Source organism: Cinclus cinclus, chromosome 31 (assembly GCF_963662255.1).
Source record: "Cinclus cinclus chromosome 31, bCinCin1.1, whole genome shotgun sequence".
NCBI classification, from domain to species: Eukaryota; Metazoa; Chordata; class Aves; order Passeriformes; family Cinclidae; genus Cinclus; species Cinclus cinclus.
The window spans coordinates 596,201-614,504 of record NC_085076.1 but is presented as its reverse complement, the minus strand read 5'-3'; the positions used below and the strand labels follow the sequence as shown (position 1 = coordinate 614,504).

Sequence of the window (18,304 nt, the reverse complement as noted above, 5' to 3'; positions counted from 1 at the left end):
CGGCAGCCGGGGCGGCAGCGGCGTGTCCGGAGCCCTTTGCTGGTGGGGATGGGGCTGGAGCGGGGCCAGGCTGTGTCGGCGGCTGCTGACTCATTCTGCAGCTGAGCATCCCTGGAAAGCCACCGCTCTGCTCCCCCCTCCTCCAGCTCGCTGCGGGCTAGCAGGGCACCTTGGGAGCAGGGATGAGCAACCATCACGTGAAGGGGACAAGAGGCCGCGGAGAAGAAAACCCCTCTCCGGAGATGAAAAGGGACACCCCCCGGCCATCCACTCGCAGCATCTCCTGCCTTGAGCCCTGGAGCAGGTGCTGCAGCCCCAGATCCTGAAGGTCCCGTGTTCAAGGAGCCAGCTCTGAAAGCTGGTTCAGAGCTCAGGGGAGAAAGATCAGTCCTGTCCTGAAATAGACTTCAGCTCCATTTTCTACCTGCTTTCCCACTGAAATGGAGGTTAGCTGGCCCTGCCACGTGCGTCCGTGCCTGTGTGTCTGATCCTGGCAGCTCGTGAGCTCTGAGGTCTCTGGGACAATTGAGACTCACAAGTTGCTGCCATTATAGCCATTCAACGTTTTTTTGGCTGCCCTTCCCTAGTTCTGCTCTCAGCTTTTCCCTCATAACTTGTGGGTTGAAAGATTTTTCCATTTGTGGAAAACAGGAAAAATACCCAACACAAAAATCCAACCCCAAACCCAAACTTGATGTCTCTTGTCATCATGGGACTCTGGGACCTTGGGCCATTACCTATGGGCAGCGTGAAATTTGGTTTAACCCTTTCCACATCCCATTCCCGGCACCAACACACAGATCCAGTCAGGGATGGGCACAGGAGGGAAGCAGACACTCCGGCTTGCCCAATTCCCGTGGAGTTTTATCACTTGGATTTCCTCCCTGGGGCTTTGGGGCTGCTGTCCACGCCACCATGGCGCCTTGGGGATGGGAAGAAAAGGTGCCCGTGACAAAAGCCTTCCTCGCTTGGCTGCCCAGGGGGTGGCACCAGCCTCTGTACTGGAGCCTGGCCACGGCTGCCACGCAGGAGGGTTTTGTCCCTTGATCCAGAACCATGGGGCTGCATTCAAAATATCTGTCCGGAACACAGAAAGCCCCAGGCTGGGCCCTACCACTACTGGCCAGGTCCTGGGCAATCAAGCTTTGGCTGCTCTTGCTGAGCTCCGGCTGGGAAGGAGACATTTGTGGTCTGCATAGGATGGGCGATGTCCATGGGGTGTGGTGCCAGGGGCTTTAAGTCCACTGAGTTTTGTGTTAGGAGCTATGCATACATGGTGCCTTGTTCTGTGGGCTATACACCCATGGAGCGTGGTGCCAGGGAATGTACAAGGTGTGTGCTGCCAGGGTTGTGTGTCCATGGTTCCCGGGACTGTGCATCCATGGGGTGTGCTGCCAGGGTTGTATGTTCATGGTGTGTGGTTCCAGGGACTGTGCATCCATGATGTGTGGTGCCAGGGGCTTTATGTTCATGGTGCATGGTGCCAGGGTTGTATGAACATGGCTCCAGGGGCTGTACATACCTTGGAGGTAATTGGTGTTGGGGTGTAAGTGCACAGTGTTTGTGAATGCAGGGCTGTATTCACAGCCTCTCCCTGGAGCAGTGGTCCCCTGGGCTTACTCTGGGAACACTGCTTGAAGAGGGATGCAGGTGACCAGGACAGCTTCCTGTCAGGTTGTCCCTGGACATGGGGCTGCTTAAGCTGCTTCGATGGTTGCTGAAATCAATACAGTGCAAAGAGCTCATAAATTACAAAGCTGCTCTGAGTCTCAGGGTGCTCTGCTCCCAGGCAATGGCATGATGTATCCCTGGCACAGGAAGCTGAGGAGCCTCCAGCCCCCCAAGGAGCCTCTGCAGAGGGGTGAGGGAGTATTGGAGCAGTGCATCTGGCAGGGGCATTTCCCCACATTCCCAGCATCATCTCTGCAAGAGCATCAGGACTGCAAGGGCAGCCGGAGGCCCCCCCCCCCCACAACATGCCCACCACCCCCTGTGCTGCACCCCGGAGAGGGCTGGGGGATGGTGATAGCAATGCTGGCCACTGAGCTCTCCTTTCAGTGCTGGTCCCCAGCCCACCGGTGAGAGCCCATTGTGCCAGGCAGCCTGAGAGAGGCCTGGGACATAATGGCTGCTTTGGTCAGCCTTGGTTTTCCCAGCCCGCGTGCAGGGAGCCTCCAGCGTGAGCTGAATGGCAAAGAAGCCGTCCTGCTCCTTCCCTCCCCCTCTGCCCCGTGCTTTGTGTGCTCTGGGCTGTCCCCCCGGCTGCTCGCTGACCTCAGCTCCCTCCACAAACCACCCCCGGCAGTGCACACGTGCACAAGAGCATGCACACGCGTGTGCACCTCTCCATGTGTGCAGCAGCACGAGCACACGTGTAAGCCCTGCTTGCTCCCTCACCTCCCTCATCTCCCTCAGCATCTCTTTCCTGACCAAACACCCGCTGAGGTTTCCTGACCAAACCCTTCCTGAGGTTTCTCACGGTGGCACCGTGGGCACACGGCCCTGGTGTTGGCATCACCTCCCTGCCAGTGCTTGGGCTGAGACCCATCAGTGCTCTCCGGGCCAGGCTGGACTCTGCTGTCCCCAGGGGACCTAGCTCTCGGGAAGGGTCAGAGGGGCTGGATGGCACCCAGTGGCTCCCAGCCAATGGTCCTGGTTGCTCATAATGTCCTCTTCCTCTTGTGAACCAGGGCACATTCCCTTCCCTTCCCTTCCCTTCCCTTCCCTTCCCTTCCCTTCCCTTCCCTTCCCTTCCCTTCCCTTCCCTTCCCTTCCCTTCCCTTCCCTTCCCTTCCCTTCCCTTCCCTTCCCTTCCCTTCCCTTCCCTTCCCTTCCCTTCCCTTCCCTTCCCTTCCCTTCCCTTCCCTTCCCTTCCCTTCCCTTCCCTTCCCTTCCCTTCCCTTCCCTTCCCTCTCCACCATTCAAGGATCCAGGTTACCCAGAGGCCAGAGCTGGTCTCTCTCTCTCTGTGCCCCAGTGCTGCAAGCATCATCCCATCCCACACACACATGGGCTGGGGGATCTCCCTCATGCAGGAATGGGAGATTTTTGGTGCTTTTATGGATTCTAAGCACATCTGGTATATTTTGCTCCTCTATTGCAGGGCAGAGCATGGCCCCAGCCCTCCCAGTGCTGCTACTGCTCTGGCTGTTTGTCCCCACTGTGGTCCCAGAGGTATTTGGCCCTGGAGATGGCACAGGTAACTTGGCATCATCAGCCACATTTGTGTAACTCCCTGCCCCGTTGGTGCCCTGCAGTGGAGGTCTCGGGGAGGCCTTCACACCAGTCCTGCTCATGGCTCCTCTCTTTTCCCACCCAGATGACCTCAAGGCTCTGCAGGTCTCCATCCCACGCCACCCAGCCCTCGACGCTGTGCTGGCAGGCGACATCACCATTCCCTGCCTCATCACCTACCTTGGCCCCAAGCCCACCGCTGGCACGGGTGGGCGCCGGGCCGTCCTGGGAACCCCCCGGGTCAAGTGGACCTTCATCTCTGAGGGCAGGGAGGTGGAGATCTTGGTAGCTCGGGGGGACAGGGTGAAGGTGAGCGAGGACTATCGGCTGCGTGCCTCCCTGCCCATCTTTCACCAGCGCTACACCAACGCCTCCCTCCTGCTCACCGAGCTGCGCCCCAACGACTCGGGGATCTACCGCTGTGACGTGCAGCACGGCATCGAGGACGGCCATGATATCCTCCATGTCAAAGTCAAAGGTACTTCAAGGTGTGGAGTGCTGGGATTTGGGGCAACTTGGGACCATCTCCTGGGTCAGCAAATGCCCCCCGGGTGCATCTGCACCTACATGGGTGGGGGCTGCTGTGAAGCCTCTTGCCCATGCCCGTGTCTGCCCCCAGGGGTGGTGTTTCACTACCGGGAGGGCTCCATGCGCTACGCCTACACCTTTGCCGAGGCGCAGAAAGCTTGTGCCCGGATCGGCGCCAGCATCGCCACCCCCGAGCAGCTCTACGCTGCCTACCTGGGGGGCTATGAGCAGTGTGACGCCGGCTGGATCGCCGACCAGACCGTCAGGTGGGCACCACAGCTGCCCAGGCATTGTGCCCATGACCCCACGCAGTCATTCCCCCGCGAGTCACCGGCCCTCCCTTGTTCTTTCCTGCCTCAGGTACCCCATCCAGACACCCCGCGAGGCCTGTTACGGAGACATGAATGGCTTCCCTGGGGTGAGGAACTATGGAGTGGTGGACCCGGAGGACATGTACGATGTGTACTGCTACACTGAGGACCTCCCAGGTGCCCGTGGTGCCACCAGACACCTTTGCCCTCCTCTGCTTTTGCTCCCACTCTAACTTGCTCCCATAACCCATTGTAAATCCAAGTGAAAAAGCTGCCCTAAGCTGCAGGTGCTGTGTCTCAGTTGTGGGGATTTGCTGTGCTACTTCCTAAAGCATTCCTGGTTCAGTTTGGTGGGGTGTGGGGCTCTCTCCCTTGCGCAGGCAGTGCTCAGTCTGGGGTGTGCCCACAATGATCTGCCCCAGACCAGCAGTATGCTGTGTTAGGTGGTTTGGGGTTTGGTTGTGAATGACATGCAGGACTGCAGATCCTGCTCGGCCATGTGTGCATGGGGGTGGCTGGTCCCTCCTTTGGGTCCTGATGAGGCTCCCCACTGCTGGTGGCGGCTGCTGTGGGGTCAGCTGGGTGGTGCCAGGCAGGTGGCAGGGATGAGGGACATGTTCCTTGCGTGCAGGGGATGATGTGCTGGGACAGAGAGACAGGTGCAGTCATGGGGGTTGTTACGTGCTGTACCTTGGGGCAGTGGTCCCCAGCCCTCCTCAGCGTGAAGCCTCACCGCAGTGTTCGGGGTGAGGGCTTGCAGGTCTCCTTAGAAATGTCCCACACATGGATTGCTCAGTGCAGGGTGTGGATCTGCTCCTCTGCAGTTCCTTTCATGGGTGCTTCAGGGCTGTTTGCAAGGGCAGGACTCAATCCAGAGTGGCATGACAGCTCCTGCTGTGCCTGCACTGTGATTTTGTGTGCATGTGCAGGGAGACAGGGAAGCAGGAAGGGAAGCAGGCAGGGATACAGGGATGCAGGCAGTTACGCAGGCAGGGATACAGGCAGGGAAGCAGGCAGGGATTCAGTCAGGGATACAGGGATGCAGGGAAGCAGGCAGGGAAGCACTCAGGAAGGCAGGCCTCCTCCAACCCTTCGTGTGCCTCCACACCCTGGAGTCTCCATCTCCACACCAGCTCCTGAGCTCATGCAGGGAGAGGAGGAGGTGAGGGGGCTCCCTCAGCCCATGCCCCACTCCCCAGCTCTGATGTCTCCTTCCTCTCTTCTCAGGGGAGATCTTTTTGGAGACGGCTCCAGACAGGTTCACTCTGGAGGAGGCGGCGCAGCGCTGCCGGGCGCTGGGCGCGGAGCTGGCGAGCCCGGGGCAGCTCTACGCAGCCTGGAACGCAGGGCTGGATGCCTGCAGCCCCGGCTGGCTGGACGACGGCAGCGTCCGCTACCCCATCGTCACCCCCCGGGAGCGCTGCGGTGGGGCTCTGCCGGGTGTCAAAACCATCTTCCTCTTCCGCAACCAGACGGGATTCCCCGATGCCCAGAGTAGATACGATGCGTACTGCTTCCGAGGTAAAGAGGGGCACCCCTGGCCCGCAGATGCTCCCAAGCAGGGAGCAGTGGGAGGCCTCGGGAAGCCTCCGGGAGGGGTGCGTGTCCCTGGCGGGTGCGCTGGGTGCAGCAGAGCCGGGGCGTCCTGCAGGGCCGGGTTTGTGTTGAGATCCCTGAGTGTTCTCTGTCCCGGTGCTGCGCTGTCGGGGCAGAGCAGGGGGGTTTGGTACCGTCGGAGCCTGCTGTGCTAGATAGGGATGCCTTGCATGCTGATAGACTGTGATAGCAGAGGCATAACCTGCATGGTCCTGACACTGCATGCTGACACCTCTGATAGAGCAGGGATGCTCTGCATGGTCACAACAGTGCATGCTGACACACTGTGGCAGAGTAGGGACGCCCTGCATGTCCTCAGTACTTCGTGCCACTTTACTGTGATAGAACAGGGATGTCCTGCATGGCACCGTTGGTCTGTGTGAGCTCTGTGGGCAAGACTCCAGGAGGGTTCATCCCCCAGGGCTGCTGGCCTGGGGAGCACTCCTGTGTCCCTGGGGCTGTGGGACACAGCCTGCCAGGCTGGTTTGGGGTGATAGCTCCTACGGTGGGCAGGAAGGAGACCTGTGGGCAGCATCAAGGCACTGCTTGCAAGCGATGAGGCAGGAGAGAGGCTGGCAGGGATAACGGGCACAGAAGGAAGAAGAGCTGTCCCTCCACTCCTGCCTGATCCCCCATCTCCGTGTATCTGCTCAGGGTCATGGGAACTCACAGTATAGGGATGCTGTGCATCTCTGTGCCTCAGTTTTGCCATCTCTCAGCAGGGAAAGCCATGGGTTAGGCAGGATGGACCCGTCCCATGATTCCACAACCCCTGTAACCCACTAACTCCCCATGCATGTCTGCCCTTCCCAGGGTGGGGATGGGGGTGTAGAGAAGGAACCCCTCAGGGAAGGGAATGCAGGGTTTAGGATCTGGCCCCACCATGTGCTGGCAAACCTCATAACTCCTACTGGGGCTGTTGGCTCTGCCAGCTCTGCCAGCACCCGGGAGGGCCTGATCCTCCCCCATGCTGACCCTGTATAGAAGGGGAAGGGGAAGCTGAGGAGAGCTGGGTCCCTACTGGGGTGCCAAGGCTCCAGGCCTGCTAAGGGGTGAGGTCATCTCTGACTGCTGCGGAGCCAGGACAGGGCAGTAATATCCCACTTTCTTTCTGCCCACAGAAGGGACAAACTCTTTCCCTGAGGCTGCAGGAAAATACCAAGCCCAAGAGCCTGAGGAGAATCTCCTCCAGGAGATTGTCACAGTGGCAGAAAAGCTGGAGGAGCTGCAGCTGCCCAGAGCGCAAGTGGAGATTGAGTCGCGAGGGGCTATTTACGCCGTCCCTTTCTTTGAGGACACTGATCTGGGAAAGCCAAGCCAGTCCCCTGAAGATGCACTGGGGCCAGGGGCCCGGCACCCCCCACTAGCTACCTCTGTGTCCTCAGGTCACCCCACCTCTGCATCCCCTTTCCCCACAGCCTTGGCCATCCCCGAGGCAGGTGTCCCACTTAGCTGTGGTGCTAAGCTGGGGAGCCCATCCCCTGCAGAGGAGAGTGGGGGGACAGGGACAGTGGGGTGAGGACTGTCCCACGCTGGTTAGTCAAGCAGCTGCTGTGGTGGTGCCAGGGCTGGGACAACAGAGAGCAGCCACAGAACGGAGGTGCCAGGGTCACAAGGAGAGGTCAGAGGCACCTGAGGGTGCCTGGGTCACCCCAGCTGTCCCCGTCCTTCCTGTGGAGGCAGCACCCATGACCAGGGCACCGGTGTCTTGGTGTAGGGCTGTGCAGTGGCATGGGGACATCCACATGTCCCTCAGCTGGAGTCCAGCATGCAGGGTTTGTGCTGGACCAGGGTTTAGCAGCACAAGGAACAGGAGAAGGGAGCTGGCAGCTGGAGGGAAAACAGGCAAGGTGCAGCTGAGAGGGGCTGAGCATGGCCCCCACCACAGGAAAGCCGGGGCTGGGCTTGGCAGTGGTCGGGCCGGAGCTCAGTCAGCCGTGCTGGTTCAGAGGGGACAGTGTCACACGGGATCGGGGCCACTTCCATCTCCCCGCACACCTTTGTGTGAGCAAGATTGGCAGCGCTGGCAGGCGATGCCGGTGCCCGCAGCCCCGTGGTCTGGCTGGCTCCCGGCACCGACCTCTCACTGCCTTTCTGCCTTGCCCTTTGCAGAGGAGGAACAGGGAGCAGCGCCGGGCAGGGGCTCTGGCAGCACATCGGCGGAGAGCCCGGGCGGAGGGCGAGACCCCAGCCAGCCCCTGGAGCCAGAGGGACCCACCGGTGCCCCAGCAGGTGACACGGAGCCTCCTGAGGGCTTTCCTCGGCCGCCCAGCCCCGTCGCCCCCACACAGAACCCCGACCGTCCGCGGGACTCTTTGGGGTGGCCGGCCCACCCTGCCAGCCCTGGGGCACCTGGGCACCGTATGACATCGCCAACTGGTACCGCTTCTGCCACCTCGACAGAGAGCCGAGAACCTGGCGGGACGCCCCGCCGCGGGCACAAATCCGGCGGGGCCAGCACCCCCCTTTCTGCCGCTGAAGACGCGGAGCTCTCCGGAGATGTGGTCGAAAGCCCTGGGGCGTCCCCGCTGCCTCCGTCGCCCTCGCAGACGCAGGAGGAGGGAGAGGAGCAGTCGGGAGCCGTGTGGCTCCCCTCGCCTGTGGTCCCGGGGGACGGGAGCACTGTCCCCGCAGTGACACCGTGGCACGCAGAGCTGCCCGGCAGCAGCAGCGCACCGGCCCTGGGAGGAGAGGAGGCTGCACCGCGACCGCCGGGCGCTGACCGCGGGATGCCTGCTGCAGCGTCCGAGGAAGAAGAGGAGGAGGAGGAGGAGGAAGAGCAACCTGCTCCCTCCATTACAACCGTGGAGGGTTTCCTTGCAGCCGTTCCTGGAGAAGCAGGTGGGACCCGCAGGGATGGCCTCACCTCTCCCCGTACTGACACCTCTGGGGTGGTCCTGGCAGGGACTCCATTGGGGGACCCAGCCCCCAGCTCGGCTGTGCCCCTGCCCGCTCTGCCCACCGAGCGAGCCAGCGTCGGCGCGGGCGCCTGCTCGGCCCGGGGTCCCTGCCGTGCCACCCTTGCCCTCGGGGCAGCCCTCCTGGCTGCTCTCTGGCACTAGAGATAGCCAACACCTTTCCTTCACGCTGTGCTTCCCTCTGTCTGTCTGTCTGTCCATGTCTCCTCTCTCTCTCTCTCTCTCCTCCTCAGCTGGGTAAGGGAAGGTTACAGGTCTGGTGAAACACATATTTGTCAAACAAATTGGTCTGATCTCTGCATGCACTTAAATCTCTTCTACTTCTGTGAAGTGTTTTAATGACTGTTTCCATGAAAAAGCCCAATAAGCAAAAGACAGCCCCAGTCCCTGCTCTGACTAACCGTGGTACTAATAAAGGGAATTAAAAGCTTTGTAGAACAAGCATCTCGGCGAGCTCTTCCCTTCATCCTTGCGCCTGCTGCCCTTGCGCCTCTCCCACTGACGAACTAATCCCCCAATCCCGGCCCTGCGAGTTCCCGGGAGTGGGGTGGATGGGACACCTGTGAGGTCTGGGAGGGGTATGGCTGCTTTGCACCCTCCATATGGCCCCCCTGGAACTGACCCTGCACTGCCCCAGGAGGAGGGATGAGGGCTGGACACTGCATGGCATGAGCAGGGGGAGACATGAGGGACACTGATAGATCATGAGGTGCAGAAGCCCACCAAGACCACCCAGCCTTGTGCAGCTCCCAGTGGCCAAGCACCCTGAAATCACCATAGTCCCCTGTGGACCACATCCCCCAGTCTCCTGAGCCCCAGTCTCCCCACATGGGGGCTGAGATGGGTGAGCAGAGGGAACACGACCTGCTGGGGGAGGGTGTCACCCACCAGCCTCACTGTGGCCGCCTCCTAGGGATGATCCCAGCTTTGATGCCCATTCCTGAGGCCAATCCCCTGCTACCTCTGCCCCATCCCGCTCCCTGCAAGGGAATCTGCAGCAGAGGGGACCATGCAGGGTCCCTGCCCCCCTGGTCTGGCAGTGTCCTGCCCAGTCCCGTGGCACAGATGAGGCTCTGTAGAGGGTGACCAGACCCCACGGGGTGGCTGCCTTTGCCTTGGCACAGAGAGATACTCAGAAAGAGTATGTTGACATTAGGGCCCTCAATTGCTCGTCCTGCTCCATGCCTCGGTCTGCTGGGGATGAGCTGTACATCCCGAGTGAGCTGCTGGCACCTCGTGGGGAGGTGACGCAGCCTGGGGATGGGTGAGGGTGGCAGCATCACCCTTGTCATGTCTCCACTGAGCCAAGGACCATAAGATGGGGCATAATTAGGCTGGAGTGGGTCAAGGACTCTGAGTCTCCACTCGGCTGGCACTGGCAGCAGCCCTCCATCACGCTCTTGAGCTGGGCTGGGAGCACACGATGTGCTCTGGGTGCATTAATGACCGTAACGGGTTCGTGGGGAAGGTGCCGGCTGAGTTATCAGCCCTGGACAGGCTTGAAGTGACACCAGAGGGGCAGGCATGCAGTCACCTTGCTGCCAGGCAGAGGACACTGGCTGTGGCCATGATGTGCCAAAAGGTTTATCTTTATATCGGCTGCATGCTCCTCTCCTGAAACAGAATTGTGGCATCACTCCAGGGAAAAGTAGCTGGCCCTAGGGAGTGGGAGTGGGCCAGGGGCTGGCGTTGCAATGAGCCCAGTGATGGGGAGAGCATCCAGCTCTCATCTCTGTGCTCTATGGGGAGGCCAAAACCCCAGGTCTGGCCAGCTCTGGGCCAGGGTGGCTGAGCTGTTCACATTCAATGATGGAAGGGCAGTGTGGGATGGCTCTGGGCACATCATGGTGCACCCCAGACCTTCACCTGCCCCAGAGCTGGTGGGCTCAAGAGCCAGCTCAGAGACCTGGCTGCTATGGGACACTGCAGGAATGAGGCTCTGGCACTGCTGGGCACTGAGGACGTCCCCAAGCTCTGCGGTGAGGACGGCTGCGTGTGCCTTGCAGGTGGCTGCGTCCCCAACCCCTGCTTGAACGGAGGGACCTGCGTGGAGGATGGCGCCCACCTCACCTGCTTGTGTCTGCCTGGCTACGGAGGCAGCAGCTGTGAAAGACGTGAGTCCCCTGGGTCCCACCATGGCCACACTGGGTCATCCCTACCCAGCTCCTGCTGCTGTCTCGGCTGCTGAACCAGCAGCCCAGGAGACAGAAATGAGGGGAAATCAGGAGTTTGGGGTGAGTTGGGCTCCATCACCCTGACCCTCTCCTCTCTCCCGCCTTGCTCCCTGCCATGGCTCAGCACTGCGGAGGTGCAGCCCTGGCTGGGACAGCTTCCAGGGAGCCTGCTACAAGCACTTCTCCACTCGGAGGAGTTGGGAGGATGCAGAGACTCAGTGCAGACACTATGGGGGGCACCTGGCCACCATCCTGACCCCCGAAGAGCAGGACTTCATCAATGGTATGTGACAATGTTGCATCCCTCCACCTGTGCCCAGGGACCCTCAGTGCTGGGCTGCAAGTTTTAAACAAGTAGCATAGAGCCAGGGTAGAGCCCAGCCCTGCAGGGCCAGTGGGTGGGTGAATGGACACATGGACAGACATGTGAGAAGATGGATGGGGACGTGCAGAGACATAGGAGCAGACAAGTTCAGCCCTAGGCTGCTCACAACAAGAAAGACATTGAGGGGCTGGAATGTGACCAGAGTAGGGAACGGAGCTGGAGAAAGGGGCTGGAGCACCAGGAACCCTTGAGAGAGCTGGGGAGGGGGCTCAGCCTGAAGAAAAGGAGGCTCAGGGAGGACCTTCTCACTCTCTACAATTCCCTAAGAGGAGGATGAAGTCACTTGGGGGTCGGGGTCTGTTCCCAAGGAAAGGGGGTCAGGACCAGAAGAAGGGGCCTCAAATTGCACTAGGAGAGGCTTAGGTTGGATATTGAGAAAATTCCTTCACAGAGACAGTGGCCAGGCACTGGCACAGGCTGCCCACTGCTGAAGGGATGTAAGAGACTTGTGGATGTGGCACCTGGGGACAGTGATGCCTTTGGCTGTGGAAGAATGGTTGGACTTGATGATCTTGCAGGCCTTGGCCAACAAAATCCCTGATCCAGTGCTGGGTGAACAGATCAACAGAGGGTTGGATGTGTGGAAGTAAATTTGAAGACAAAGCCATAACTTGCCTGAAATCAGCCTTGGAGGGATGGGGGGAAGGCAGAGGGAGGCAGAGCAGGGGACAAATGCTGTGGGAATGGGACAGAAAGCAAAGAGGCCTGAAGGGACATGAGGGTGAAGGAGGAAGGGGCAGGGAGAGACCTCACATGAAACTGCAGAGGCACGAAGGAACAGGCAGGGAGCTACAGGACCTGACAGGGACTGGCTGGACCAGAAAAGGGACTGGTAGAGCCAGGTAGGGACTGATGCAGACAGGCGGGGACCTGCAGGGACAGCTTGGGACCTGCAGTTCCAGTTGGAGGCTGACACAGACAGGTAGGGACAGGCCGGACCAGGCGGGTCCCGGGGCTCTGCCGCCCTCTCCCGGCCGGCCCTGTCCCCCCCCCTCTCCGGGGGTGAGGGATAAAGGGGTTCCCTGACGTCCCTTTCGGGAGTCCCCTTGTCCCCAAACCTCCCAGCACCTTCTCGCTGCAGGGCGAGGAACATCCCCACCTCCCACTCACCCCCAGGTTCCAAATCTCCCTGAACTCAGTCTCCAGCACCCTTTCAGCCCCCTCCTGACAGGAGGCACCTGGATGTGTCCCTGTTTCCAACACACCCCGTGTTCTCCAGACCAGTACAGGGAATACCAGTGGATTGGCTTGAACGACCGGACCATCGAGGGGGATTTCCAGTGGTCTGACGGGAGCCCCTTGGTAAGTGGGGCTGCCAACCCTTGTGTGCCCTCGCAGGGGAAGACCACCCCACCTGGCACCCTTTCATCCGTCTCCAGCTCCCGGGTCCAGCCCCGGGGCCGGGCTTTGAAGTTCCCAAACAAGAGCCACTTGCCTCACCTGGGCTGAGCATCCTCAGGGGAGCCAAACCCTGGGATCTGGGGTCCCGAGGCCATGCCAAGGGGCATGGAAGTGGGACCTCATTGCTGACGGGGATGTCACAGCCAGGAGGCTGCAGATGGGTGCGTTCTGGTGCAGGGGCACCCCCACACCTAAGGGGTGTGCTGGGTCGCCCCGTGCACCCCGTCCCGCCTGTTCCCCCAGCTCTACGAGAACTGGCACCCCGGACAGCCCGACAGCTACTTCCTCTCCGGGGAGAACTGCGTGGTCATCGTGTGGCACGATGGGGGCCAGTGGAGCGACGTGCCCTGCAACTACCACCTCTCCTACACCTGCAAAATGGGGCTGGGTAAGCTGTGCCCCCCCCTTCTTCCTAGGCTGGGGCTGAGGTCCCCCACCCCGAAGAGAGGCTTCCCCAAGCCATCCCCCCCCCAGCAGGGGAACAAGTCCTGTGCGTGGCACCCTCAGCCTGTTTGAGGTTTACAGGGTTTGCTCCGGGCTGGGGGGGACCCTCCAGGGCTGAGCGCAATGAGCCCGCTCCCCCTTGCAGTGCAGTGCGGGCCCCCCCCCGCTCTCAGCAACGCCCGCGCCTTTGGCAAGGCAAAGCAGCGCTACGAGATCGGCTCCATCGCGCGGTACCAGTGCCGGCACGGCTTCGCCCCGCGCCGCTCGCCCATCGTCCGCTGCCGGGAGGATGGCACGTGGGAGCTGCCCCAGCTGGCCTGTCGCCCTGGTGAGTGGCGGGCTCCCCCCGACCCCCCAGAACGCGCTCACGGCTCTTTCCCTTCATCTGTGACTTCTTGTGTCCCCCCAGGCCTGGCTCAGTCCCCCAGTCACTGAGTGAGTCCTTGGAATAGCAGCCACCACCTCCCAAAGCCCTGGAGCTGGTGTGGATGGGGACGGCACCGGGACCCCGGCGTGGACCCCGACGTGGTGTGAAACCTCACTGTTGGGTGTCTGTCCCCTTGTTTGTTTTATATCTGTACAAAGAAATCCTAATAATTAAAGACCCCTCTCGAAAGGAACCGACAGGGACCCAAAATGCAGCACAACAGGAGTTTTGTTCCCAGCGTCACAACAGAGTTGAAATCAAGGGGGACACCATGGGCAAGAGATGGTAGTGACGCACTAGCATCACCTCCAGACACCTCTACCCCAAAGGCCCTGATCCTGTGACACCCTGGTGCGAGTTGGCATGGGGACATGCAAGCTCTGCTGCAGCTCAGCACCCATCCTGCAGTGTGTGGGTGCTTCTGCACTTCCTTGAAAGGCAGAAACTGCTGCCACAGGTTTGGAGTGGGTGTGTGTTGCCCAGTCCCCCTCTCTGTGCTTCTGTGGGTATTAAAACCAGTAAACAGATGTCACAGAGTGGTGACCTGGTTATTCGGGGGAGCCTGGCACGGGGGTGGGACTGGCAGGGCTGCACAGCCCCAAAGTGTGGAGCATGGCAGCCGTGGAGAACCTGGACACAGAGACGTCCCCAGGAGCCACAGAAACGGAGACACAATCCAAAGTGCCCCCCCACCCCCCTCCCCCCTTCTCAGATCCCAGCAGTGCTGGGTGCTGGTCGGGGCTCGGGGTGGGACACTGTTCCCAGCAAATATGTGGGACTGGGAGAGCACATCACCAGTGCCAGGGCATCTCCCCATGCTGTTATTCCCCCTGAACTGTGCCAGATCCACAGCTTTTTATAGTTCTCCTGGGCTGTTTAGAACAGCAACACCTGTAAAACCCTGAAGTGAAGTGGCTGAAACACAGATAACCCCAGACACGGCGCTAGGGATGGAAAGTCCCTGTCTAATTCCCCTCATGGACAGGCCAGATGATCCCAGGGAAACAAGCCAGGCAAGTGTGCGTCTTTGCCGTACAGTTTTGCTGTTGTTTTATTAATTGAGAAGGCAACACGCCATTAGTCACACTCGTTAATGCCCAGCTCCAGTCATCTGCACTTGCACCAGTCAGAGTCACCAGCCAGAGTCCTCATGGCTGTGGGGAGTGAGGATAGGGAGAGGGATTCACCAGGGTTGGGGAAAGGGCAGCCTGTGCTGTCTGCTGGGGACTGGATTAGACCCCCCTTCCTGGTCCAGCAATTGGTCTGGCTTCTCCAGTACATCCCAAACACCCCACAAGCCTCACAGCAGGCTGGGACATGGGCACCCACTCCATCAGGGGATACACCAAGAACCCACATCCAGCTTTATCACTTTACCAGAGGATGCCCGAACCACACAAAATCACTGGGAGACCACCCCTCCTACCCTGCCTTAAGTTCTCTGCCCAGGTGATGAGGACTGTTGTCCCACCACTGTCCCCTCTGCTCAGCCCACCTCTCCTCCCATTGTCCTTACTTCTCCACGAAGCAGTAGGTGCCATAGGTCCTCATCTCCTTGCTGGGGAAGCCAAAGCTGCGGACACCAGGGTCGGGCAGCCCCCCACAGCGCTCGCGGGGGGTGGTGATGGGGTAGCGGACACTGCCATCTGCCAGCCACCCCCCGTCACAGCGATCCAGCTGAGAAAACTTCCAGGCAGAGTAGAGCTGTCCCACTTTGGCAATGGCAGCCCCGTGGTTGCGACATGCCTGCCCAGCCTCCTTGAAGTTCAGGTGGCCACGGATGAAGTAGACCCGGCCTGGGGATGGAGAGGGAACACCACAGGTGAGCACCCTTCCCGCAAATGACCCCAACCCTGTTGCAAATCCGGGTGGGCAGCAGGACTTGGTGACACTGTGACAAGGACAGGGGACTGCAGCGCTACCTTGGAGAGCAGAGGTAAAGCAGAAAGCATCAAATCTGTCCTTCTGCTTGTCCCTGGCACCGTAGGTCCGGACACCGGGCAGGAGGAGGCGACCACCGCATGGCTCCCGCGAGTTGATGATGGGGTAGTGGACAGTCCCGTCAAGGATCCAGCCGGCGTTGCACCAGTCCAGACCCTCTGTCCAGGCTGTGGGGCGAGAAGTGGCTCAGCACTGGCACTTCCCTCCTCCCCATACCCAGACAGGCATGGTTTTCGGCTGAGGCGTTATTTTTTTTAATGTTTCACCTTTGTACAGCTGCTGGTATGTGGCGAGGCGGGAGTCCTGCTGCTCGCAGGCTTGCTTGGCTTCGTGGTAGTTGAATTTGTAGCGCCCATTGCTGGGCTGGTAAGGGAAGACGACCCCTGGAGGGACAGGGACAGGGACAGGGTGAGGGCAATGCTCTCCCCAAGGAGGCTTTGAGTTAACATCCCTGGGGATTTAGTGCTGAATTTAAGGCTGGGGAACAGGGCGATGCAATGGGGGACATGGGTGAAGGCAAAGAGCCAGACAACTCCATTCCAGCCGAGGGTCCCCCTCCTGCCACATCCCCCAGGGATGTAGCCCCACCTCACCTTCAAGGTGCAGCGTGAGTGAGATGCTCTCATCCTCCAGCCCGTTGACGAGCTGGCAGCGGTACCGGCCCTCGTCCTCCAGTGCCACATCGGTGATGGTGAGCGAGGCATCATAGCGGTGGCTGTGCCGCAGGCGCACCCGCGGGCTCAGCGGCCCGTAGTTCTTGTGGTACAGCCCGTTGGTGATGATGATGATGTTCTCCCGGTAGTTGGCCGGCTCCACCTTGCTCCACTTCACGCGATAGTTGTGGGGCAGGGCACGCAGGACGCAGGGCAGGGTGGCCGTGGCACCACGCTGCGTGTGCACCGTGGGGTGGAGGGGCTCCAGCAGGTACTGCAGGCGCAGGGGAACTGCAGCCCCCCAAGCAGGCTCAGCACCGACTGGCCACCATTCCTCTGACACTTCCCCGAGCAGCCCTCAACCCTCACCAGCTTCTGATGGCTTCTATCATCCATCCTGGCTTCTCTTGGTCTCTCCCGTGCCTTCAGGAGGCACATCTCAGCCCCTGCCCTGGCTGGACCTTGCCAGCATCACCTCCCATCTCCAACACCGAGCAGCAGTGCCCAGTCCTCTCTGCGGGCCCTGCTCCCTACACGGCTCCACATCCTTCCCCCCAGGCCCTGGTCCTTACCCAGGCTCTCTGTCCTCCCACCAGGCCCTGTTCCCTACCAGGGGTCCCTGTTGGCCGCTGGAAGATGCTGGACATTGGGGGAGCTGCCAGGAGCCAGAGGCAGCTGAGCAGGAGCAGCCTGTGCATCCTTAGAGCTGGGGGCAGGACGGTACCTGGGGAGAGTGCAGGGGTCAGGGACATACAGTGGGACACACCCCAGCTTTGGTGGGTCCTGGAGGATGCGACCCTGCTCTTCAGGGGCTCTCTGACATTTACTGTGCAGAGGGGACATCGCTTGCAGGACACCGACCCCACAGACTGTGCCAACCCTCCTTCCTGGCACCCCTCTTACGGTCTCTTACCATGCCCAGACACGTCCTTCGGGGAGCTGCTCTTCCCATCCAACGCCCCCAGCCCACGAGCTGCCCCAGCTCCTGCTGCTTCCCGGCTCTGTCATAAACACCCCATGGTGGGGCCAAGGGTTCTGGGAAGGCCACGAGGCTCCTGGGAAGAGGTAATACGGGGACACGGGAGGTGCAAGCAGGTGCTCCCAGCAAGCCCCTTCCCTGTCACCGTCCTGGGGCAGGCAGTGGCCCAGCAGCCCCGTGGCCCCGCGGGCCCTTGATGCCCGCTCCCATGGTGCCGGCCGTGCCCTCACTCCCTGCCCTGTCACCGTCTCTTCCCGCTTTCTTCTCTCTTTTTTTTTTCCCTTCCAACACCTCCCCGAGGAGAGCGCAGGGAGGAGGAAGCACAATTTCCCATTGTGAGTGTCTTTCTCTTTATTGTTCTGCTCAGCAAAACACAGTGTGCCCAGCTAACAAACATCCCTTTATCTACAGGCCACAGCTTTGGGAATTCAGGGAAAACGACAGTTCTGCATCAGGCTCCAGCAGCCTCTTGGGCTGGCAAAGCCCCCCCTCAGCATCGGCCCCCGGTGCTGGGACAGTGCTCTATGATCCCACAGACAGCGGGGCAATGGTTCATCTTATTCCCCTCTCCTGTCTCTGATGAAGGGATGATGATCCCATCCCTTGAGGCTCTGGAGGGTTTTGCAAGGGGGATGCCCTACCATTTGAGTCCCACTGGACTTACTCTGCCCTCTGGAAAGGCAGCAGAGAAGCTTCCCCATCATCACCTCAGGCCAGGATGCTGCCAGGAGCAAAACACAGGCACACAATGGGGCTGTGTTCTGGGCTCCTGCAACTTCTCCTTCTCCAAGGGTGGGGAAGCCCCTCTCAAAGGAAGCACAAGACAAGTAGTGACAGTCCCCAACACCACCCTGGCCTCATCATGGCATGCACAGCACAGCAAACACTGGGGAGAAAGGCACCAGGGTGCATGTTAAGGCCCCCTCGTCCCCCACTGCTCCCCACTGCTTCCAGCCTCTTTTCAAGGTGGGGCATCCATTTTGATGCCAGCAGGCTGAACTGGCAGCCTTCTTCCAGCTCAGAATGGTCAGAGTTTTGGTTCATTGTACTGAGCAAAAGGTGCTTGTAGCTTTGCTCTCCTTGGACTGAGGGAGGCTAAACCAGAGCAGCAGCACTGCAAGCTCCTCCTTGGCAGCTCCCCACAGTTATCGGGTTGGTCTGAGGCTCTTCAGAGAGTCTGTCATCTCCCTCCCTCACACTTCCTGTGCCCACGGCTGCAGAAGCAGATCCTGTTCTCCCCCAGGGCTTCTTGGCTGGAGGATGCTGATGCGCAGCTCTGCGATACCACAAACGAGCTGAGTGTTTCTCACATT

At 60.3% G+C, this 18,304-nt stretch overlaps 2 protein-coding genes across 2 annotated transcripts; one reads left to right on the top strand and one right to left on the bottom strand.

The window, feature by feature from the left end:
• The first annotated feature begins 3,111 nt into the window (after positions 1-3,111).
• BCAN (brevican) lies at positions 3,112-13,426 on the top strand. Its single transcript, XM_062511533.1, has 14 exons — positions 3,112-3,199; positions 3,320-3,712; positions 3,854-4,028; positions 4,123-4,250; positions 5,301-5,594; positions 6,791-7,054; positions 7,782-7,901; positions 8,073-8,510; positions 10,594-10,701; positions 10,886-11,044; positions 12,366-12,448; positions 12,791-12,935; positions 13,137-13,319; positions 13,401-13,426. Exons 1-14 carry the CDS (start codon positions 3,112-3,114, stop codon positions 13,424-13,426), a joined length of 2,604 nt encoding a protein of 867 aa, XP_062367517.1.
• A 1,504-nt stretch (positions 13,427-14,930) lies between these two features.
• HAPLN2 (hyaluronan and proteoglycan link protein 2) lies at positions 14,931-17,063 on the bottom strand. The gene is made up of 6 exons (XM_062511555.1): positions 16,926-17,063; positions 16,623-16,736; positions 15,953-16,303; positions 15,626-15,742; positions 15,341-15,526; positions 14,931-15,214 (listed from the first exon to the last, which is right to left on the bottom strand). Exons 2-6 carry the CDS (start codon positions 16,708-16,710, stop codon positions 14,931-14,933), a joined length of 1,026 nt encoding a protein of 341 aa, XP_062367539.1. The 5' UTR covers positions 16,711-16,736; positions 16,926-17,063.
• Positions 17,064-18,304: the final 1,241 nt, after the last annotated feature.